General features: G+C 45.4%; 3 protein-coding genes across 4 annotated transcripts; 2 read left to right on the plus strand and 1 right to left on the minus strand.

Annotated features, from left to right (window-relative positions):
* Positions 1-1,914: 1,914 nt before the first annotated feature.
* Positions 1,915-9,249, plus strand: LOC148321998 (medium-chain acyl-CoA ligase ACSF2, mitochondrial-like). The gene is made up of 16 exons (XM_088316881.1): positions 1,915-2,133; positions 2,327-2,522; positions 3,813-3,941; positions 4,882-4,935; positions 4,999-5,117; positions 5,791-5,953; positions 6,029-6,124; positions 6,247-6,398; positions 7,204-7,295; positions 7,360-7,436; positions 7,504-7,611; positions 7,761-7,912; positions 8,393-8,534; positions 8,641-8,751; positions 8,809-8,877; positions 8,992-9,249. The coding sequence occupies exons 1-16, from the start codon at positions 2,039-2,041 to the stop codon at positions 9,040-9,042; spliced, it is 1,806 nt and encodes a 601-aa protein (XP_088173007.1). The 5' UTR covers positions 1,915-2,038; the 3' UTR covers positions 9,043-9,249.
* On the minus strand, positions 6,856-14,719 carry ndel1b (nudE neurodevelopment protein 1-like 1b). 2 transcript variants are annotated; one of them, XM_088316884.1, is made up of 10 exons: positions 14,517-14,719; positions 12,932-13,028; positions 11,587-11,740; positions 11,275-11,423; positions 10,889-11,025; positions 10,663-10,830; positions 10,387-10,478; positions 10,149-10,294; positions 9,954-10,072; positions 6,856-7,943 (listed from the first exon to the last, which is right to left on the minus strand). In XM_088316884.1, the coding sequence occupies exons 2-9, from the start codon at positions 13,015-13,017 to the stop codon at positions 9,991-9,993; spliced, it is 1,014 nt and encodes a 337-aa protein (XP_088173010.1). In that variant the 5' UTR covers positions 13,018-13,028; positions 14,517-14,719; the 3' UTR covers positions 6,856-7,943; positions 9,954-9,990. The 2 variants fall into 2 exon arrangements, with proteins under 2 accessions (XP_088173010.1, XP_088173009.1); XM_088316883.1 differs by lacking the exon at positions 6,856-7,943 and having other exon boundaries at positions 9,126-10,072; positions 14,517-14,717.
* A 698-nt stretch (positions 14,720-15,417) lies between these two features.
* On the plus strand, positions 15,418-17,591 carry rnf222 (ring finger protein 222). The gene has a single exon (XM_088316385.1). It carries the CDS (start codon positions 15,511-15,513, stop codon positions 16,156-16,158), a length of 648 nt encoding a protein of 215 aa, XP_088172511.1. The 5' UTR covers positions 15,418-15,510; the 3' UTR covers positions 16,159-17,591.
* Positions 17,592-17,637: the final 46 nt, after the last annotated feature.

Consider the following 17,637-nt stretch of genomic DNA (forward strand, 5'->3'; position numbering starts at 1 on the left):
TGTCTTTTGGTTAACCCAAAAAAAAAAACAACCCCACTCACCTACACTTTTTTAAATAGAAGTTTCTTCTACTTGTTTTTAATTCAAACTCACATCTGCACTTTGAATCTGTGGCAAGTGATCAACAATACAATTCGGTCACTTTTTGGCACTGACTATTAAAGATTCACACATGGTGATGAATTTGTGTTAAAAAGGCAACAAATCATCCACTCGTCATTTTTGCCTGTAGCGCGGACCAATCTGTAACAAAAAATAAATAAAAATGTAAACAAAAAAAACTTTTTTTTACGAAATCAATATGTAAAAAAATTAATACATGAATAATCATAAAATAAATAAATAAAATACATTTAAAAAATAAATTAAAATAATAATAATAATAAACACATTTAAAAAATTAATACGTTAAAAAAATAACAAATTAAAAACGTTAAAAAGAATAAAATTTAAAAAAATAAAATCGTTAAAAAAAATTAAATTAATTTAATACGTTCCAAAAAAATTAATAATACGTTAAAAAACTAAGAATAAATTACTGCAAAAAAAATACGTTATAAAAAAATATAAATTTAAAAATTAAAAAGAAAAAAACATCAAAACAAAAAGAAAAATTAATACGTTCATTTTTTATAAAAAAAACAAAACATTATTTTTTTAAATTTAAAAAAAATTTCATACATTAACAAAATACGTTAAAAAAAAAATTTAAAAATTATAAACAAAACAAAAAAATAATACATTAAAAAAATAAATACATTCATAAAAATAAATAAATAATTTGTTAAAAAAACTAAAAAAAATTATTGCAAAAAGATTTTAAAAAAATAATTTAAATTAAAAAAATTAATTAAAAAAATATAAAAATAAAAAAATCATACGTTAAAAAAAGCACATTAAAAAAAGAAATTTAAATTTTTTTTAAAAATTCATACGTTTAAAAAAAATCATACGTTAAAAAAAATTAAAAAAAAACGTTAAGAAAAAAAAAGAATATTAAAAAAGTTAAGAAAATAAATAAATAAATTAAATAAAAAAATTTATAAACATTAAAAAAAAAAAATTAAAACAAAACAAAAAAATTAATAGTTCAAAAATGTAAAAAAAAATCAATACATTCCAAAAAATAAATAATACATTTAAAAAACAAACAAAATAAAAAAAATAATTAAAATGAAAAAAATAATTAAAAAAAAAAAATTTAAAATTAAAATCTATTTTTAAAAATTAAAAAAAATCGTATTTAAAAAGACATTTAGTGTATGGTCATCACCATTATTAAAGGTGAAGTGCAGCTTTTGGAATGTTTAAATAAATATTTTGAACCCTCGCCCAAAAGTTGAAAATAACAACGTCATGCTGAAGCAAAACAAGTTTACAATAAGTTAAAAAATATGCAAAGTGGAAAAAGTTCATGATCTCAAATATGTCATTGTCAATAATAATTGGACAGCAGCATTTGGAGTTTTCAACAAAATCCAATCATTTCAATATTCATATTTTTATGCTTATCCCCAAAAAATCTTTATGGAATATGTTGATGATTCTTATTTTATGCTCTGCATTTTGAAATGCCGCTCACGAGATGAAACTTATTGTAGCACAATGAATCAATTCTGATAAGAGAAGTGTAAACATGAAATCCATATTCAATGTGGTTGGTGTGCGTGCCGTGCGATTGGCCGGCAAGCAGCGGAGGGCGACTTTGCCCGCCGCCGAAGTGGCTCGCGTCATCGTTCCATCTCTCGGTTGCCCTCAACGAGCATTTTGGTTCTTCGCGAGCCGAGACCTGCAGCTGCTGTGTTTTTTTTTGTTTTTTTTTAATTCCAAGTTTCCGGGCTGCACTTTGGATGTGTGGCAAGAGGTCACGAGTGTGGTTAAAGATTACACAAATGGCGATTAAGTCAAAGTGACAAAGTTGAGTTGCAAAGAGTGCACTCTGTTTTTTTGCAAGGCGTCGTGCAGACGTTTCTCTTACTGTCACTGGATTCCTTTTTTTTTTTTTTCTTTTCTGTTTGTTTTTCCTTGACCACGAATCATGTCCGCACTCGTTTGTTTGTGGCGGTGTGCCCCGATTGTTCGATTTGCGCGCGGAGTTGAAAGCCGCTCGGCGTGGAGTTCAAGCTGGCGTCGGTAAGTTGCCCCCACGACACCCCGAAAAGTCATGAGAGCGTGCTCGTGTTATTTGCGGAATGTTTTTTTTAAGGCGAGTCAACAAATTTGAATCGATCGGGCCTTCTTTAAAATGGAACTGTGCCATGTGCAACATCTGGAGCAGCGAAAAATAAGACAAAAACAGACCCGAACGTTTGTTTCCCGCGCGCAGGCGGCTTCACGTGGACCAACCTCCGTGTCGACCGTCTCTGAGCGGCAGCTACGCGCACGGCACGTCACGGGTGTCGCTGCTCTCCATGACGATGGGCCAGAGCCTGGAGGCCGCCGCCCGGCGCTGGCCGCAGCGCGAGGCCGTCGTCTTCCTGCAAGATGGCGTCAGGAAAACCTTTGAGCAATTTCAGCAGGACGTACGTCTGCGTGGCGAGCGCTGTGGCGAGCGCTGTGGCGAGCGCTGTGGCGAGCGCTGTGGCGAGCGCTGTGGCGAGCGCTGTGGCGAGCGCTGTGGCGAGCGCTGTGGCGAGCGCTGTGGCGAGCGCTGTGGCGAGCGCTGTGGCTCGCCAAATCATTACAGCAAACGTCACCATATCGTCAGCCTCCTGAAATGATGTCATAAAATTTTAAAATAAGATGTTCTGTCATCATGCCGCTGGCTACCTCTGCTGAAATCGATTACATTCTTGGAGGAGATCATTCAGTTCTACCCCAAAATGAAATGATTAATTCATATAATCAAATCACGATTTGTTTGTGTGCTTTCCAAAAGAAAAAAAAAGATGTTATTTGAGGAGGGTGACGATAAATGTGAAAATGCACAAGCACGGTAGGCTTGCGTGTTCATCAAAAATGAGTTCAGGTTGAATTCCTTCAGTGTAAAAGCAAAACTTTCAGATGAGAAAAAAAAGGAATAAATGAAATTCCAAATTTTCAGCACCGTTTGCACCCACTTTGGATCAAGTGAGAGATTTGGATGCGCTGCCATCGCCACAAAAGCAAAATGACGTTGGGTTTTTCACCTGTTTTACATTCTGCACAAACTTTGCAATTTTCAAATGAGCCAAAAAGAAAAATCTAATTGGCAAAAAAAAAATAGGATGGATTTGTTTGGAAATTCATTCTGAGTGCAGAGGCGACACGAAGATGGTGAAAAGTTTTGATGTTGGGCGCCCACTTGAGTTGCTCATCAAACGAAATGACGAATGCACAGACGACCTCCAACAGTCTTGTTTTCGCTTTTTGCCTGACAATCTCGGTGTTTTGTTTTTTTGTTGTTGTTGCTGTCGCTATATTTTGGACCACAGCAAGTCAAGTATTACTTTGGCTCCATCTAGTGGAACATTGGCATTATTGCTACGTCGCGTTCATTGCACGCGGCTTTCTTTTGCTTTCCATTTCTTGTCTACTTTATGATTGGCCGAACATTTTTTCGTGTCCAATATTTGTTCTTGTAAGCCATTGGAACATGATGCAGTTTTGAACATTAACACTGAAAAAAGGAATATTGATTCAATACAAGTTGAATAATTGCACTTGCTTGTTAAAAAAACTGTGCAAATGTAATGTCATTAAAAGGTTAAAAAGAACGGAAGCGTCCTTCAAAAATGCGAAAAACGCTGCGTGCATAACGACAAGCTCCAATGTAATTAGTAAGTATTTGCCCTTTTCCAGCGGTTTTGAAAATGTTGCTTGATTTTGTGCAGGCGGAGCAGGTGGCGGCGGGCCTGCTGGCTCTCGGCCTGCAGCGAGGTGACCGTCTGGCCCTTTGGGGACCCAACACGTACGAATGGATCCTCTTCCAGTTCGCCTCGGCCAAGGCGGGAATCGTTCAGGTCAGCCCAAGCGGAGTTCTTGGCGTGTCCTCGTGTTTGCAAAACGGTCGGAAATGATTGCGATCATACAAAACAATACTGATAAAATTCACGGTAACGTGGCATCATAGGATTATACCTTAATGCCCAGTCGCAGCAGAAGAATAATTCTGATATGTAGACAACTTCTCTCGTGAGCCAACTGGCGTAGTTTATTTCAGCAACACACACGAACTGCTCTTCCCAGAGCCAAAAGCAGAGAGAGAAATAAGGCTTGAACATCGCTTCGTCTGTTAGCGACAGCACCCCTTGTGGCAAATAAGCACATTACAGTAACAAGCAGTCATACAATAACACTCAACAAATACAACTTTATTTGACAAGTTTTACAAACTCGATACGATGATTGTGAATGATACAAACGCTCTCAACATTTGCAGTTTATCCCGAATGACATTGCGGCTTGATGGGCACGCAAGTGAGGAGGGAAAAAAAATCTTAACTAGCTGACAGTTTTTGTTGTCTCTTGTTCAGCCTTCATCAGAGCGAACAAATAAGAAGACAAAGCGGAAGTCAGAGTGTGAAGGGGAAGAACGTAAATCAAAATAAGGTTCTGTTTGCCATGTGCAAAGGAAGGCGTCATCACAGCCACACGAAGGCAACAAGGGGGGGGATGGGTGGAGGGGGGGGGGGGATGACGGAAGCGGAGGGAGGACGATCGAAGGGACGGATCTCCTTCCTTCCCAATCCATCCTCAGTCCCGCTTCTGTCAGTGAGATGGACGTCTGTTGGTCCTTACATCGGTTAGGGACGATTGTAGGGACGGACTAAGCTTTTGTCGTTGCTTATTCATTCATTATCCGATCTGCTTCTCCTCAAGAGGATCGCGAACGTGCTGTACATGCTGCAGGTGTCCCTAATGGTGTGGCCTGTGTGACATGGAACTTTTTGTCCCCGGCAGGTGTCCTTGAACCCGGCCTATCAGCTCAAAGAAGTGGAGTTCACACTCAAAAAGGTTCTTGTTGCTCTTTTCCGCATGACGGAATTCACGGTGACGCTTGTTGTTGTTGTGCTGCAGGTGCAATGTAAAGCGCTGGTTTGTCCCAGCAGCTTCAAAACGCAAAGGTTCTGCGAGATGCTGCGACAGATTTGTCCGGAGATCAACACGTCACCGCCGGGAGCCCTTCGCAGCTCCAGGTAGCACGGAGACAACAAAAGAAAAATCATGGATATTGTTTGTTTTTTTTTTGTTTTTTTTTTGGGAGGGGGGGGGGGCGGGGGTTTGCAGGTCAATTTGAACCCCTTTATATTTTTCAAAATAAGAAATAGGAAAACTAAGAAAAATCCTCAAAAAAGGAAAATTAAAAAAAAAACATTTTAGACTTCAACAAATATGATGCAAACATTTTATAAACATTTTGTATATTTAAAAAAAAACATTTTTACACTTTAAAATAAGTGTTTGCAAATTTTTAACAAATATTTAAAATAATGACAAATAAGGAGAAAAGATGAAAAAATGTTTTGCCTGGTGTTGCATAATCAACAACAAACTTCATAATTCAAAATTCAGCCGCTTTGCCTCAAATCAGGAGAATTTTCTTTTTTTACATTAACAAACATCAGTGACTACTCTGATATTTTTTCTTTTGCGATACCGCAAATAGCAGTTTCCATCTGTGAAGCATTTAATTTAACACTTTTAAATTGAATTGCTTTTACCTGCTTGCCACCACTGTAAACAGTTGGCAAACAAAAGATTTTCAACCCTCCACGATTGCTTTGGAGATGAATTATGCACAATTTTTTTGTTATTTGGGGGCCCAACCAACGGGGGCCACTGTCCAACTAAATGAATGTCAACCTTCAGGTTGCCAGATCTGCGCATGGTGATGGTGACGGACAAGCGCGAGGCGGGCATGCTGCACGTGGACGACGTTTTCCAAGCGGCCGAGAGTCGTCACCGGCGCCAGCTGAGCGAGCTCCACGGCAAGCTGTCGTGCGACGACGCCATCAACATTCAGTTCACCTCCGTGAGCTCGGCCGCCTCCCGCTTTTGGGGTCGCGACCTCCGCTGACATCATCACGCATCCCCCCTTTTCTTTCAGGGCACCACTGGCAACCCCAAGGGAGTCACGTTGTCCCACCACAACGTGGTCAATAACGGCTACTTCGTGGGACTCCGAGCGGGTTACGACTGGAGGGTGAGTGCGACTTTCTCAGAAAAGCAAAAAGCAAAAAGAAACCGAGCAACAGCTGGAATTGGGGCGCTGGGAAATGAAGGTACGGAGCATCGCGACCAACCCGTCACTCGCTTCCCCATCAGCCTCGCGTGCGAGTGTGCATGCCGGTGCCATTGTATCACTGCTTCGGTTCCGTGGTGGGAGGCATGTGCATGGCCCTGCACGGCGTCACGCTGGTCTTTCCCTCCACCGCCTACGACAGCCAAGCCAACCTGGAGGCCCTTCACAAGGAAAAGTAACAATCGCTTCCTTTTCTTTCCGTCATGTGCTGGAACGGGAGCGGAGAACTGCACGGCAATATTTTGCACCGGTCCGTCTGAAACGACCATTGGTCAAAAGTTTGGACACACGCTCGTGCCATGAAATGAAAAAGTGCTTTCAAACGTTTGACTGGGCACCAGATAACATTACAATCACATCAAACAAATAAATCAAAAAACGATTTTCATTTTGTAAACAAATTATATCAAGTAAGACTTTTAAAAAAAATCTAAAAAAATATTGTAGATTATCATAATCATGTATTAAAAAAATACAGCAACCCACGTCAAATGTATAAAAACAGCACAATTTTTTATTTTTATTTAGTATTATTTATTTAATCTTTAAATGAATTGATATATTTAATTGCATTATTGATTATATCTGGACTGGAGAGGGGAGCGATGCAATCTCGATACAATAAAACGGCATTTTGAATCTGAATTGCATAATCATACAATTTTAATGTATTATATAACTAATAAATCGTTTGTTTAAAAAATATATATTTTTAAATATGTTACCTTTGTCATATACTCCAATAAAAAGACACACTGTAAGAAACAACATTGACATGGCGGCCATGCATCTTGCATGCACACAATCACCAAGCCATGTTACATAACCAACAGGATTCACGAGTGACATTTTTTGAACGTCCTCGAGTATTGGCTGGCAAAGCAAAGTGGACAACGCGTTATGGATTCACTTCTTAAATTAACTTGGGACTAATTAGATTTTTTTTTTTGTCAACTACTTGCAACTTCTTTCTTTTGAAGATGCAGTTTCGTCTACGGAACTCCGACCATGTTCACAGACCTGTTGGGCTTGCCAGATCTGGAAAAGTGCGATTTGTCCTCAATGGAAGGCGGTAAGAGAAATACAAGCGCTCGTTGAAATCCATTCAAAGTCGCATCAATTTCACTGTGCTTTAGGCATCATGGCGGCGTCCCCGTGCGCACCCGAGCTCGTGGCCAACGTGAGGGCGAAGCTGAACGCAAAACACATCATGGTGAGCCACAATATTAGGGACACCTGCAGACTCGAACGAGGGCGTCACGAAACGGTGTTGCGAGCAGATCGCTTACGGCACCACCGAGAACAGCCCCGTCACCTTCTTGGGATTCCCGCTCGACAACGACGAGCTCAAGCTGCACACGGTCGGCTGCGTCATGCACCACGTCGAGGTACACAAAAACAAACAAAACAAAAAAAAAAAAAACACTTTAAAATACGGAAAGTAATCTCAATCTTTTGGGGCACGTTGGAATGTTTTCACAAGTCCAAAGTCATGTCCACTTGAGTTCCTCGCCTCCCTTGTCGCGTGTGACGACAGGCCAAGGTGGTGGACGTGGACACGGGCGAGACGGTCCCGCTGGGGGCCACGGGGGAGCTGCTGATCCGGGGCAGCTGCGTGATGCACGGCTACTGGGACGAGCCCGACAAGACCCGCGAGGTGCTCGGCGCCGACCGCTGGTACAGGACGGGGTGAGACTCTCAAGAGCGATCATTATTGGAACTGAAACATTAGCCACAGTTTGAAAATTAACATTTGGATAAAGGAACACACACACACAAAAGTTAGCTAATATTTAAAACCCGGTTCAAGATTAGTGCAGTCAAGGAAATTCAAACATTCAATTAAAATTTCACCACAATTGAAAAAAGTTTCAAATGAACTGCCGGCATGAATGAAAGTGGAACAAACTATTAAAATTGTGAGTTAAGTCAAATGTTATCGGCCACAAAAGTTCAACTTGAAATGACCTCAAACAAAACATTGAAGTTGAGTCCTACTCAAGTGGACTTGGGAAGTCATTCTTCCGCACACCACTAGAGGGAGCCAGCATCCTCATTCCAGATTCCCTTTGGAGTTTGCAGTCGTGCGGCTTGCCGTCCGTCTGGTCCGGTCCGGTCCGGTCCGGTCCGGTGTTGCGTGCAAGCTTGTTGTGTTTGTTGTGCACGCAGCGACGTGGCCAGCCTTAACGCGTTGGGCTACTGCTCCATCGAGGGCCGCATCAAGGACATGATCATCCGAGGGGGCGAGAACATCTACCCCGCCGAGATCGAGAAGTTGCTCTACACCAATGACAAAGTGCACGAGGTGCAGGTAACCAGCGCCGAGCGATCCGTTCTAAAGGGGGCGTGGCTTTTGATTTGAAAAATGAACGGCGAGTCGCAGAAGACTTGAAGTTGACGTCAACGTTCTCTCCGAGGTGGTGGGCGTGAAAGACGAGCGTCTGGGGGAGCAGGTGTGCGCTTGCATCAGGCTCAAGGAAGGACAAACGAGCACGGCCGACGAGATCAGAACCTTCTGCAAAGGCCAGGTGACGACCTCGACCGCATTTTGGACTTTGTGCACGCTGACGCTTCTTTCCTTTTAGATTTCGCACTTCAAAATCCCTCACTATGTGGTGTTTGTGGACAGCTTCCCCATGACCGCCTCCAGAAAGGTAAGAGCAGGAGACGGGCACAAAAGCCTCCGAGAACAGCACCAGCCACTGAAGATGAAGACGATTGGTTGATTGTGAACACGAGCCCCGCCCACCTCGCCTCTTTGCTTCTAGATCAAGAAGAACGTACTCAAGGTGGACATGGAGAAACAGCTGGGCCTGTAGCTCGGAACCTCCACTTGGGGAGGGCAGTCGGGGCGCCGAGACGCAGAAGCCGCCGGATGTCAAGCGCACAAACGCACACGCAGTTGCTCATGTCAAGCTTTATTTATTCAAACAAATTTCTGTTGATCCTGCAGCGGCTCCAACCACTGTGCAACGTTTACACACATGCCGTACAAACAATAAATAAAAAGGACTTAACGGGCAAAACGAGCAACCTTGCGAGACACGCGCACTTCCAGGTAACAGGCGGCCATTTTGCGGCTTTCAAAAACGTTCACACATCCGACCGTTTTGTGCGGTGCTCGCAGGAGCCGCGTCTCGCATTCACGCAGACGGACAATTCCAAAGTCCGGAAACGACAGACGTCTTTGTTTCATTGCCAATTTGCACACGTTGGATTTTAAAGGGCCAGCTGCACCAATCATCACCAACATGACAAACTGAGGTCAATTTTCCTGTGTTAGGACACACACACACACACACACCAAAAAAAATAAAAAATAAACCACGTTTATAAAAAGACGCAGTCCACACACGTTGGCGACGAGGCTTGGAACGATCAACATTCACTTCAGTCATAAGGCGAGTCCACCCACAACTCCTCCCACCTCCACATGCCAAAGAATACTGCATTGTTGTAAAGCTTACGGCGAGATAAGTTAAGATGAACACATCCCTTTTCGTTAAATAGAATACATTCCAAACGGGGGAAGAAGTCAAAGTGTGCAAATGACGGGAGACGGAGCGAGGTCCAACGGGACCTTTTGTCGTTAGGCGAGACAGTATGCCGTCGCAAAAAAAGCGCGGCCACACGTCGCCTTTCGGACGAAGCGCGTATGCGACGGAAACTCCAAAAAAAAAACAATTTCAAGTCGCCTGTAGTCAAGTCTCTTGTGCAAACACACACTCACGCAAAAGCGTCTCGAGTCCTCCGATTGTCCGGTGCGGTCACACGCTCAGCGGCAGCAGGCTTGGCGGGGACACGGTTCTGGAGGTCAAGGGGGCGGGGTCCAATCCGTTGACGGCGCCGCTGTCACAAAACAGGGCGGACACGTTCATTTTGCCGCGTGCCGGACGGGACGGCAGGCAGAGAGGCGGGCGCTCACCTTTTGTCGAAGTAGGTGGTGTGCAGGGCGTGCGAAAACTTGCTGGCGTTGCCGTTGACGAGGGCGACGTTGTCGGCGGCGAGGCTTTTTCTGGCCGCCTGGTCTTTGGCGAAGCTCCGGCAGGCGGCCAATTTGGACTCCAAAGCCTGGCGAGCGACAACGGGAAAATGTGTTGCCGTGAGTGAGCAGCAGCAAGTCGTGTGTGACGCGCGACCGCCGGCCGGCCAAGAGGACGCACCCCGACTTTCCTGAGCAGATCGCCGACAATGTTGAGAGCGGAGATTCTGGCTGAAGGTGTGAGCGACGAGCTGCCGCAGCCGTTGCTCAATGCTGACGACGCATTTAGAACGGACAACAAGCGCATCCAATTGGATGAACACAAAATGATGTCATTTTACAATTATGAACCAGTGAAAAAGCGAGCGCGGGCACAAAAACGGCCAGAAAAGCTGCAACGTGCGCAAACGGTGCCGACGGCACGCGAGCGTCCGATGCTCCATGAGTAGCGACTGACCTTTGGGACCTACGAAGGGCAGCTCGGCGTTTTGTCCCACCGGCGTGGCCGGCAGCGAGACGGACGCCTGCGCGGCCGACTCGGCCTTGTCCAGGTCCGACGTGGGCGAGCTGGGCGCCGACATCCTGTCCGCGGTCCTCTCGCGCACCGCCAGTTCTTGTCGGAGGTCTGCGGAGGAAATCAAGTCAACGCCCGCTTGGGTTCGCTCTTTTCGGAGCGTCCGTACCTCGCGCTTCGTCTTTGAGTCGCTGCACGGACACCAAGAGGGACTCCTTCTCGTCCAACTCGCTCTCCAGGAAAGCGTTTCGCTCAATGGCCTGGTTTAAGCGGCCCTCAAAGTCCTCCAAGGACACGATGGTTGCCCTGCACAGCAAAAATAAAAAAAAGAAATAAAAATGTTACCTGTTCAACTGCAATCAAGTATAGTTTTTTTTTCTTTTTCCAAATAGCTGAATAAGAACGACTAAAATAAATAAGTATGGTACAACAAAGAACAAATCCCAAAAATGCCCCTTGACGTTCTTAGAATTGCCACAGGATGGCGCCAAAGCCCTACTTTTCTTGACGCGTTAATTCCCCCCAGATGTGAACGCGAGTGCTCGTCAGTCGCACCTCTTGGCTCTCTCCAGGTCGTCGTTGGCCTGCTCGAGCTTGCGCACCGATTTGTGGAGCTGCTCCTTGATGCTGCGCGTGCGGCCCAGGTCGTCCTCCAGCACGGAGATCTGCTCGTAGCTCTGAGCGTACTGCTTCTCCAGCTTCTCCTGGAGAGACGCGAACGACTTGACGGATTTCGAGGCCTCGCGCAAGTACACGACAAGGAAGGCTTTGCACGCGTCTCCGGATGGGGAACATTCGACAATGTGGCCTCCGACCGGCTCACGCAAAACATCTTGACAACAGAAATCCATCCAAGTCAGCAACTACCTTGAGGTTGTCCACGTCGTTCTTCAGCCGTTCGTTTTCGCTCTGCAGGTCGCGCAGGCGGTGTTCCACCTGGCCGAGCTGCGCCTCCAGCTCGGCCTCCAGCTCTTGGCTTCCCTCCTGGAACTCCTGCAGCTCCTCCTGGGCGTCGAGGCAGCTGCACGGCACAAACGGGGTTACACAAACGGTCATTGTGCCAAACGGCCGCGTGACGACGGCTCTTTTGTCACGCGAGAGGCCTCGGGCGCACTGTGTTCTCGCCGTTTCGTTGGAATTGACCACGACTAACATCCCCCCCGCCCCAGCAGCAGGAGCACCCGGTGTGATTTTGGAGACTAAACGAGGCGTTCAGAATTGCTCACGGTTCTAAAAATATCGTCGTGGAGAGACAGCTGATGTGTGGCCGCCGCTTGTTGGCAGCTGAGCTGAGACGAGGCCACGTGTGTGTCAGCCGTGCGTGCGCGAGTTTGTGTGTGCGTGGTGAGTTCAGAGGCCAGGGGGGGCCGGTGGGGAAACGAGATACAAGATGAAGATATGCCGACGTGATAGGTGCACCTAGCATGGCCGTCTTGTTGGCACACTTTTTAAAAAATAGTCACTCGGGCGTTACAGTCATGTGTTTTCGCCGTGAACTGAATTAGATTCCTATAAAATAAAGAGAAGTCACCCGGACAATCCAAGACATTCATTTAAAAAAAAAAAAAATCCAAAGTAAAATCACCTCCTCATCTCGCGTGAAGTGCGAGTGTGACGTGAAATGATTGTCGTGTCGTTTGCCGTGCGATTTGGAGCAACGAAAAATTGACGTTGAGGCGACCGACGTCGACTTGCTTCCCGGTCTGCAAGCCGACCGCAGCCACTTAAACGGCAAACGTGAACACCCCTTCCCCACTTTCAAATACGTCATTTTGGCCGTGTGAAAAAAGTCACATGTTGAATGTTCAAAATACTTCCAAATTATACAAGAAGTGCACGTTCACAAGAAAATACAGCCTGCGGTGTCTTTAAAGGTTTTAAGATGACGTTAGTTCCTCCTGAGCCAAGTTAGACACGCACACACATTTCGCAACGCTTGCTTCGTCATCAGCCTTAAAAGCAACGCAATGTAATGTAATTTCCAAAAACATCGTGGGGAAAAGCACATCATCAGCAACTTTGGCTGCGAGCGTATTTGAAACTTTCCCCCTCCAAAACAAACTCAGTCATCAAGGGATTGAATGCGTTTTCCCCAATTGGGGAGTCGATTGCTTCCAAATCGAAGCACTTTTGCGACGCAATTACACGAGTGGAATCGCGTTCACGGGAAGCGCTTTGTCAGCAAACGCTTGTCCAGACGCGTCAAGCCTACCTTTTCTTATACTTCAGGGCTTGGGACTTCCAGTAATCGACTTCTTCGTCCTTTGTGGAAAACTTGGGAATCATCTCTGTGTCCATGTCAGGACTTCCTGAGGGCACAAACGCAAACGTTAGCATCAAAGTCCTCACGATTGCGTCCGCAGCTTCAGACGGTCGAGTGCTCGGCGGACCGTGAAAAAAAAAAAAGTGTCGCTCTGCAAGCCCACAACTATTTCGTTGCAGGCACTTCCTTGCACTCAAAGATGGACAGAACCTCAATTCCTTTAAACCGCAAACCTCAGTCTGCAGTTTCGACTTTTAGTGAGCCGTTTAGAAAATGCCCCATTTTTTGAAATACTTTCTTGGACATTTATTGACTCCACTAGAGAAATTAAAGATAAAGATAAAGATAAAGATGTCCTTTATTAGTCCCACAATGGGGAAATTTGAAGTGTTACAGCAGCAAAGATATAGTCATTTATGATCAGGACTTTCCATTTTTTGTTCAAGTTATCATCACACTCATTACAAATACGACGAATAAAGGTGATACTCGGATTGGTTGGATATTTTTACAATTGAGTATTGTACCGGAAACTCCGAGACAGGGTTTTATTTATTTTTTATTTTGATTTTGTCATCGACTTTGAAAGGCCCACATTGGACTTCAGGTTTTGGAAAAATTCTCCTCCTCCTCGTCCTTGTGTGGATTCATAGCTTCTCCCATTTAAACATTGCAAATAGATGTCATCATTGCTGTTGACTCACATTTGCGTCAGAGTGCTCGTCCTTGGAAACCACAAGGGAAGCCGAATACTAAAACGTGAGTTGAAAAAAATAAAATACGATTATTTTAAAAAGTAATACATGGCTTGCTTGTTTGAAGTGTGAGAGTCATTGAGGGTGTACAGTTGCTGTTTCCATGGCAATCCAGATGAAAGGTGGAAAGAGGTGCAACGCTTCTCGGTAATAAAGAACCAGCATGCTGAAATTAATTGTCCTTTAAGACAAATTCACCTAGGACACTTTATTGGGACAATGGTTTAGACAGGGAGGGGTGTTTTTAAAAGAAATAATAATAATGATGATAATAATAATAACACCATCTGTCCAACATGGCTGTTTTGATTCAACTTTTGGATTTTTAAAACACGTGATGAGCAAAAAGAAGCAAATGTATCGCCCACACTCGATTCCGACAGGGAGTGGTGTTGAAAAAGCTCCCCAGAGTGCACGCCATCCCACTGGAAGTTTTTTTTTGTCCCTCACTGGAAGTGTGAAGAGTCACCACGAACAGAAAGCGTCAACATTTCCGATTTTGATTCAATTTCAACATTGGTCAAGTGATGACGTCATACGACGTCGACGCTGAGCCGCAAATGCCTCGTCCGTGAGCTTGCTAAGCCGTTTCAAACAGTTGTGTCAGCGTTTCGCGACAAAACAGACAGGGACCTTTCAATGACGAGACCGACACACACTCACACTCATACATAAACACACACACGGGGGAAAAAAAGTCCCGTTTTCCTGACAGCCGCTCGAGCAGGACGGAAAGCTCGCGGCCCAACAGACGTCAAGAAAAGCAACGGAAAGGGCACCTGTTCATGACAAACGCTGGCAAATTCCTGTGCAGTTTGGGCGGCTCGTAACATCCAAACGCCGCTAACACGCTGCTCCTTCCGGCCTGGCGAGCTTCCGAGCTTCCGAGCGCCGCCGCTGCTTGCTTGCTTGCTTCTTGTGTTTAGGAAATTGCCAACGCGTCTCCCGGAAGCGACGTATGTCCTGACGGGGGCGTGCGTGGTGACGTTGAAGACTTACGTAACCACATACGTCAGCGTCACAATGGCAACACGGAGCCGCGCCCTACTGATTGGACACTACCGTATAACACCGCGAGATGGCGCTTGACTCCTGCTCATCACGTCCAAGTGTCATTAGAAAAAACAGACAATAGATCCATGATATAATCAGGCTTTTCAATAAATCATGCATGGAAAAAAATACACATCTACGCAATTACTTGAACCACAACTAAACACCCTGTTAAATACTGTACATGTCTGACTGCGTCAACCTAAACTAATCAATCATCCTCGTGAAGTCATTTTAAGGTGGATATAGAATTGCATGGGTGCACCTAATGTTGTGGCTCTTGATTAACCACAGCAACAGAACTAGCAAGAGAAACTCATTTTGAGAATTTGGTTTGAAATTAAATTGTATCCAATAAAAATACAATACCGTGTAAGACATCCGACGCTTTAATAAAGCGCAGTTCACAAAATGTCAAATCATTTTTGTACAATCATACCAAACAAAATCTCCAATCAAAATACACAGTAGCTGTTGTCACATACACGAGATGATGAATCTATCGATCGATCGAGCGATAGCTTGCCTACAAGCAGCCCCCCTTCCCCCCACTCGAATGCGGGCCACAGGTGGCAAGCCCTGTCCTGCAAGAATCGGAGTCGTCCCCGCCCAGTTTGCAGCGACAAACGCTGAGGGAGGAAGACGCACATCGATGCATGCAAGCAAGCAAGCAAGCAGAGTTCCGCACCTGCATCGCTCGTCGTTGTCGTCATTATTTCCATGGCCTTCTACAAGGACGACGACGACCCCCGCGAGGACGCGAGCGAGTGCCCGGTGTGCTACGAGAGCCTGCGCGGCTTGGAGAGAACTCTGAGCTGCGGACATGTGTTCTGCCACGACTGCCTGGTCAAGATGCTGCTCAGCATCCACGCCGAATGTCAAATCCGGGACACCCTCGCCTGTCCCGTGTGCAGACATCTCACCTTCATCACGAAGCGGCAGGACGAGCCGCTCGCCTTGGCGGAGGGCAAAGGGGAGCCGGACGAGGACGCGGAAAGAGGAGCGGGAGGGCAAACTTTGGAGGTGCCCGTGGGGATGCCGCTCACCCGGCTGGAGGACGCCGCCTCGGCCGCTTCCCTTTCGGGGCGGCTCCGGCGCTTCTTTTGCGCCGACTCCGAGAGCTTGCGTCGCTCAAGGCTCGTCCGGACGAGTCCCTGCGGCAACTGGGAGATCTTCGTCATCAGCACCGAAGGGAGACCCATGACGGAGGAGGACGCGTTCAGCGTGGTGTTGACGGTGGTGCGGCCGCAGAGGAGGCGCCGGCGGCGGCGGGTGTGCAGCACGGCTCGGTGCCTCGTGGTTCTGCTGTCCACCTTCACCATGATGGCACTGGTGGCTGCCGTGCTGCCATGGATTCTACTGGCCTGACTTTTAGGAACTGGACAAATAGAAACATTTAAGGGGGGGGCAAATGGAATCGCTTTTTGGATTTGCACAAAGTTGACACTGACACTGGTAAAAGTTGTTCTTTGGAAATGTAAATGTAGATAAAGCACAAAAAAACCCTAATGTACAAAAGGAACGAGGATTTTTATTTAAGGTTTAATAATTTTGCAATACTTGGCGAAATAAGTTCACAGTTTTATACGTGTATCTATCCATTGTCGTCAAAAGGGTCGCTTAAAATTTGTAATTAAGATTTGTATCATTGCTTTTAGAGACAAAAACCTTTTCCAGACTAAAGCGCTTAACGGAAGAGGAAAAAACGCTTAAGGTCTTTTAATTTCTACTTATTTGCACCGGATCAAGAGGTCGAGAGATCCACGTCCATTTTGCTCACCAATGATGGCAGTTTTCCAACATCAAATGATGTTAAGCTTTATCGATGGGGAGGAAAACAGCAAACGGCCATAAAATCCCAAATAGTGGGAGGCTCATTTGAATCTTTTCAGACGTTGAAAGGGGCACGAGCAGACCATCATAATTTGCTGCCAATTGGTCGCAGCTTTGTTGCTATCTATCAGCTTTACAGATGCCACATCTGCTCAGGAAATATGTCAGCCAAAGATGAAGGGGATATTTTGTGGAAATCTGATGAATGTAATAGTTTGTAAACCAAAGTCGGGTGTCTGGAGTTGTTCAATGAGCCAGTGGTGACTTTGCGCAAGCACGATTCATTCGCAGTCTGGACGCTGAGGGGCGAACATCCGCAAAGACACAAAAAAGTTGCTCCATTTGTTGCTACTCATCTTCATGACGATCAAATGCAAAGCAATAAATTAGGCTCTAAGTGAGCGCAACTTCAACTGTTTTTGTAAACGAGGAATTCCCGCTACAGCCCGCGCGTTGTTCAAAGCGTTGACGCCGAGCAACATGGAGCCATTTGAACCACGGGAGACTTTTCACTGCAGATCACCACAACAAATTATTGATGCAGCTCGCCAGTTGGGCAAGCAAGCGGGCGGCCGGGCGGTGTCTCATGGAGACGAGCGCGCTGTAAGAAGATACACAACTGCAGATTTGGATTACGCAATCAGACGACGCGACTTGGACTGGGTTTCGCGTCTTCAAGCCGCAGTTGGAAAACTCGGACATGGTTGGAAAGATGGAAGTATTAGATGAATGTTTCACGTCCCCGCCCTTGTCTTGAAGTGTGACTCGCACAATTGCGCAACAACAAGATTCATCGTTCCACTTTAGCTGTTGTGTCATGTGGCCTGGCCAGTCTTACAGGTTCAACTTCACTGAACACGCCACAACTCAACTTCCTCGACCGGCCACTAAGTCACGAGCTGTGTCACGAAACTGGAAGAGCATTTGAAGACGAATAATTTATTTTCATGAATAAAATGAAGACAACCTCTGTGACTTACTTTTATTTAAAAAGAAGTATTTCCTGGATTTCAC

The sequence above is a fragment of the Idiotropiscis lumnitzeri genome, chromosome 15 (assembly GCF_059441095.1).
Source record: "Idiotropiscis lumnitzeri isolate Australia: NSW breed Sydney's pygmy pipehorse chromosome 15, RoL_Ilum_1.0, whole genome shotgun sequence".
Classification (NCBI taxonomy): Eukaryota; Metazoa; Chordata; class Actinopteri; order Syngnathiformes; family Syngnathidae; genus Idiotropiscis; species Idiotropiscis lumnitzeri.

Bases quoted from the DNA above. Each gene is read 5' to 3' on its own strand.
- LOC148321998 (XM_088316881.1), top strand. From the start codon at position 2,039: ATGTCCGCACTCGTTTGTTTGTGGCGGTGTGCCCCGATTGTTCGATTT. The intron at 7,296-7,359 runs GTAAGAGAAATA...ACTGTGCTTTAG, and splicing joins TTTGTCCTCAATGGAAGGCG to GCATCATGGCGGCGTCCCCG. The intron at 8,535-8,640 runs GTAACCAGCGCC...GTTCTCTCCGAG, and splicing joins ACAAAGTGCACGAGGTGCAG to GTGGTGGGCGTGAAAGACGA.
- ndel1b (XM_088316884.1), bottom strand. From the start codon at position 13,017: ATGGACACAGAGATGATTCCCAAGTTTTCCACAAAGGACGAAGAAGTC. The intron at 11,026-11,274 runs GTGCGACTGACG...TTTGCTGTGCAG, and splicing joins GACCTGGAGAGAGCCAAGAG to GGCAACCATCGTGTCCTTGG. The intron at 10,073-10,148 runs GTGAGCGCCCGC...GTTTTGTGACAG, and splicing joins ACCACCTACTTCGACAAAAG to CGGCGCCGTCAACGGATTGG.
- rnf222 (XM_088316385.1), top strand. From the start codon at position 15,511: ATGGCCTTCTACAAGGACGACGACGACCCCCGCGAGGACGCGAGCGAG.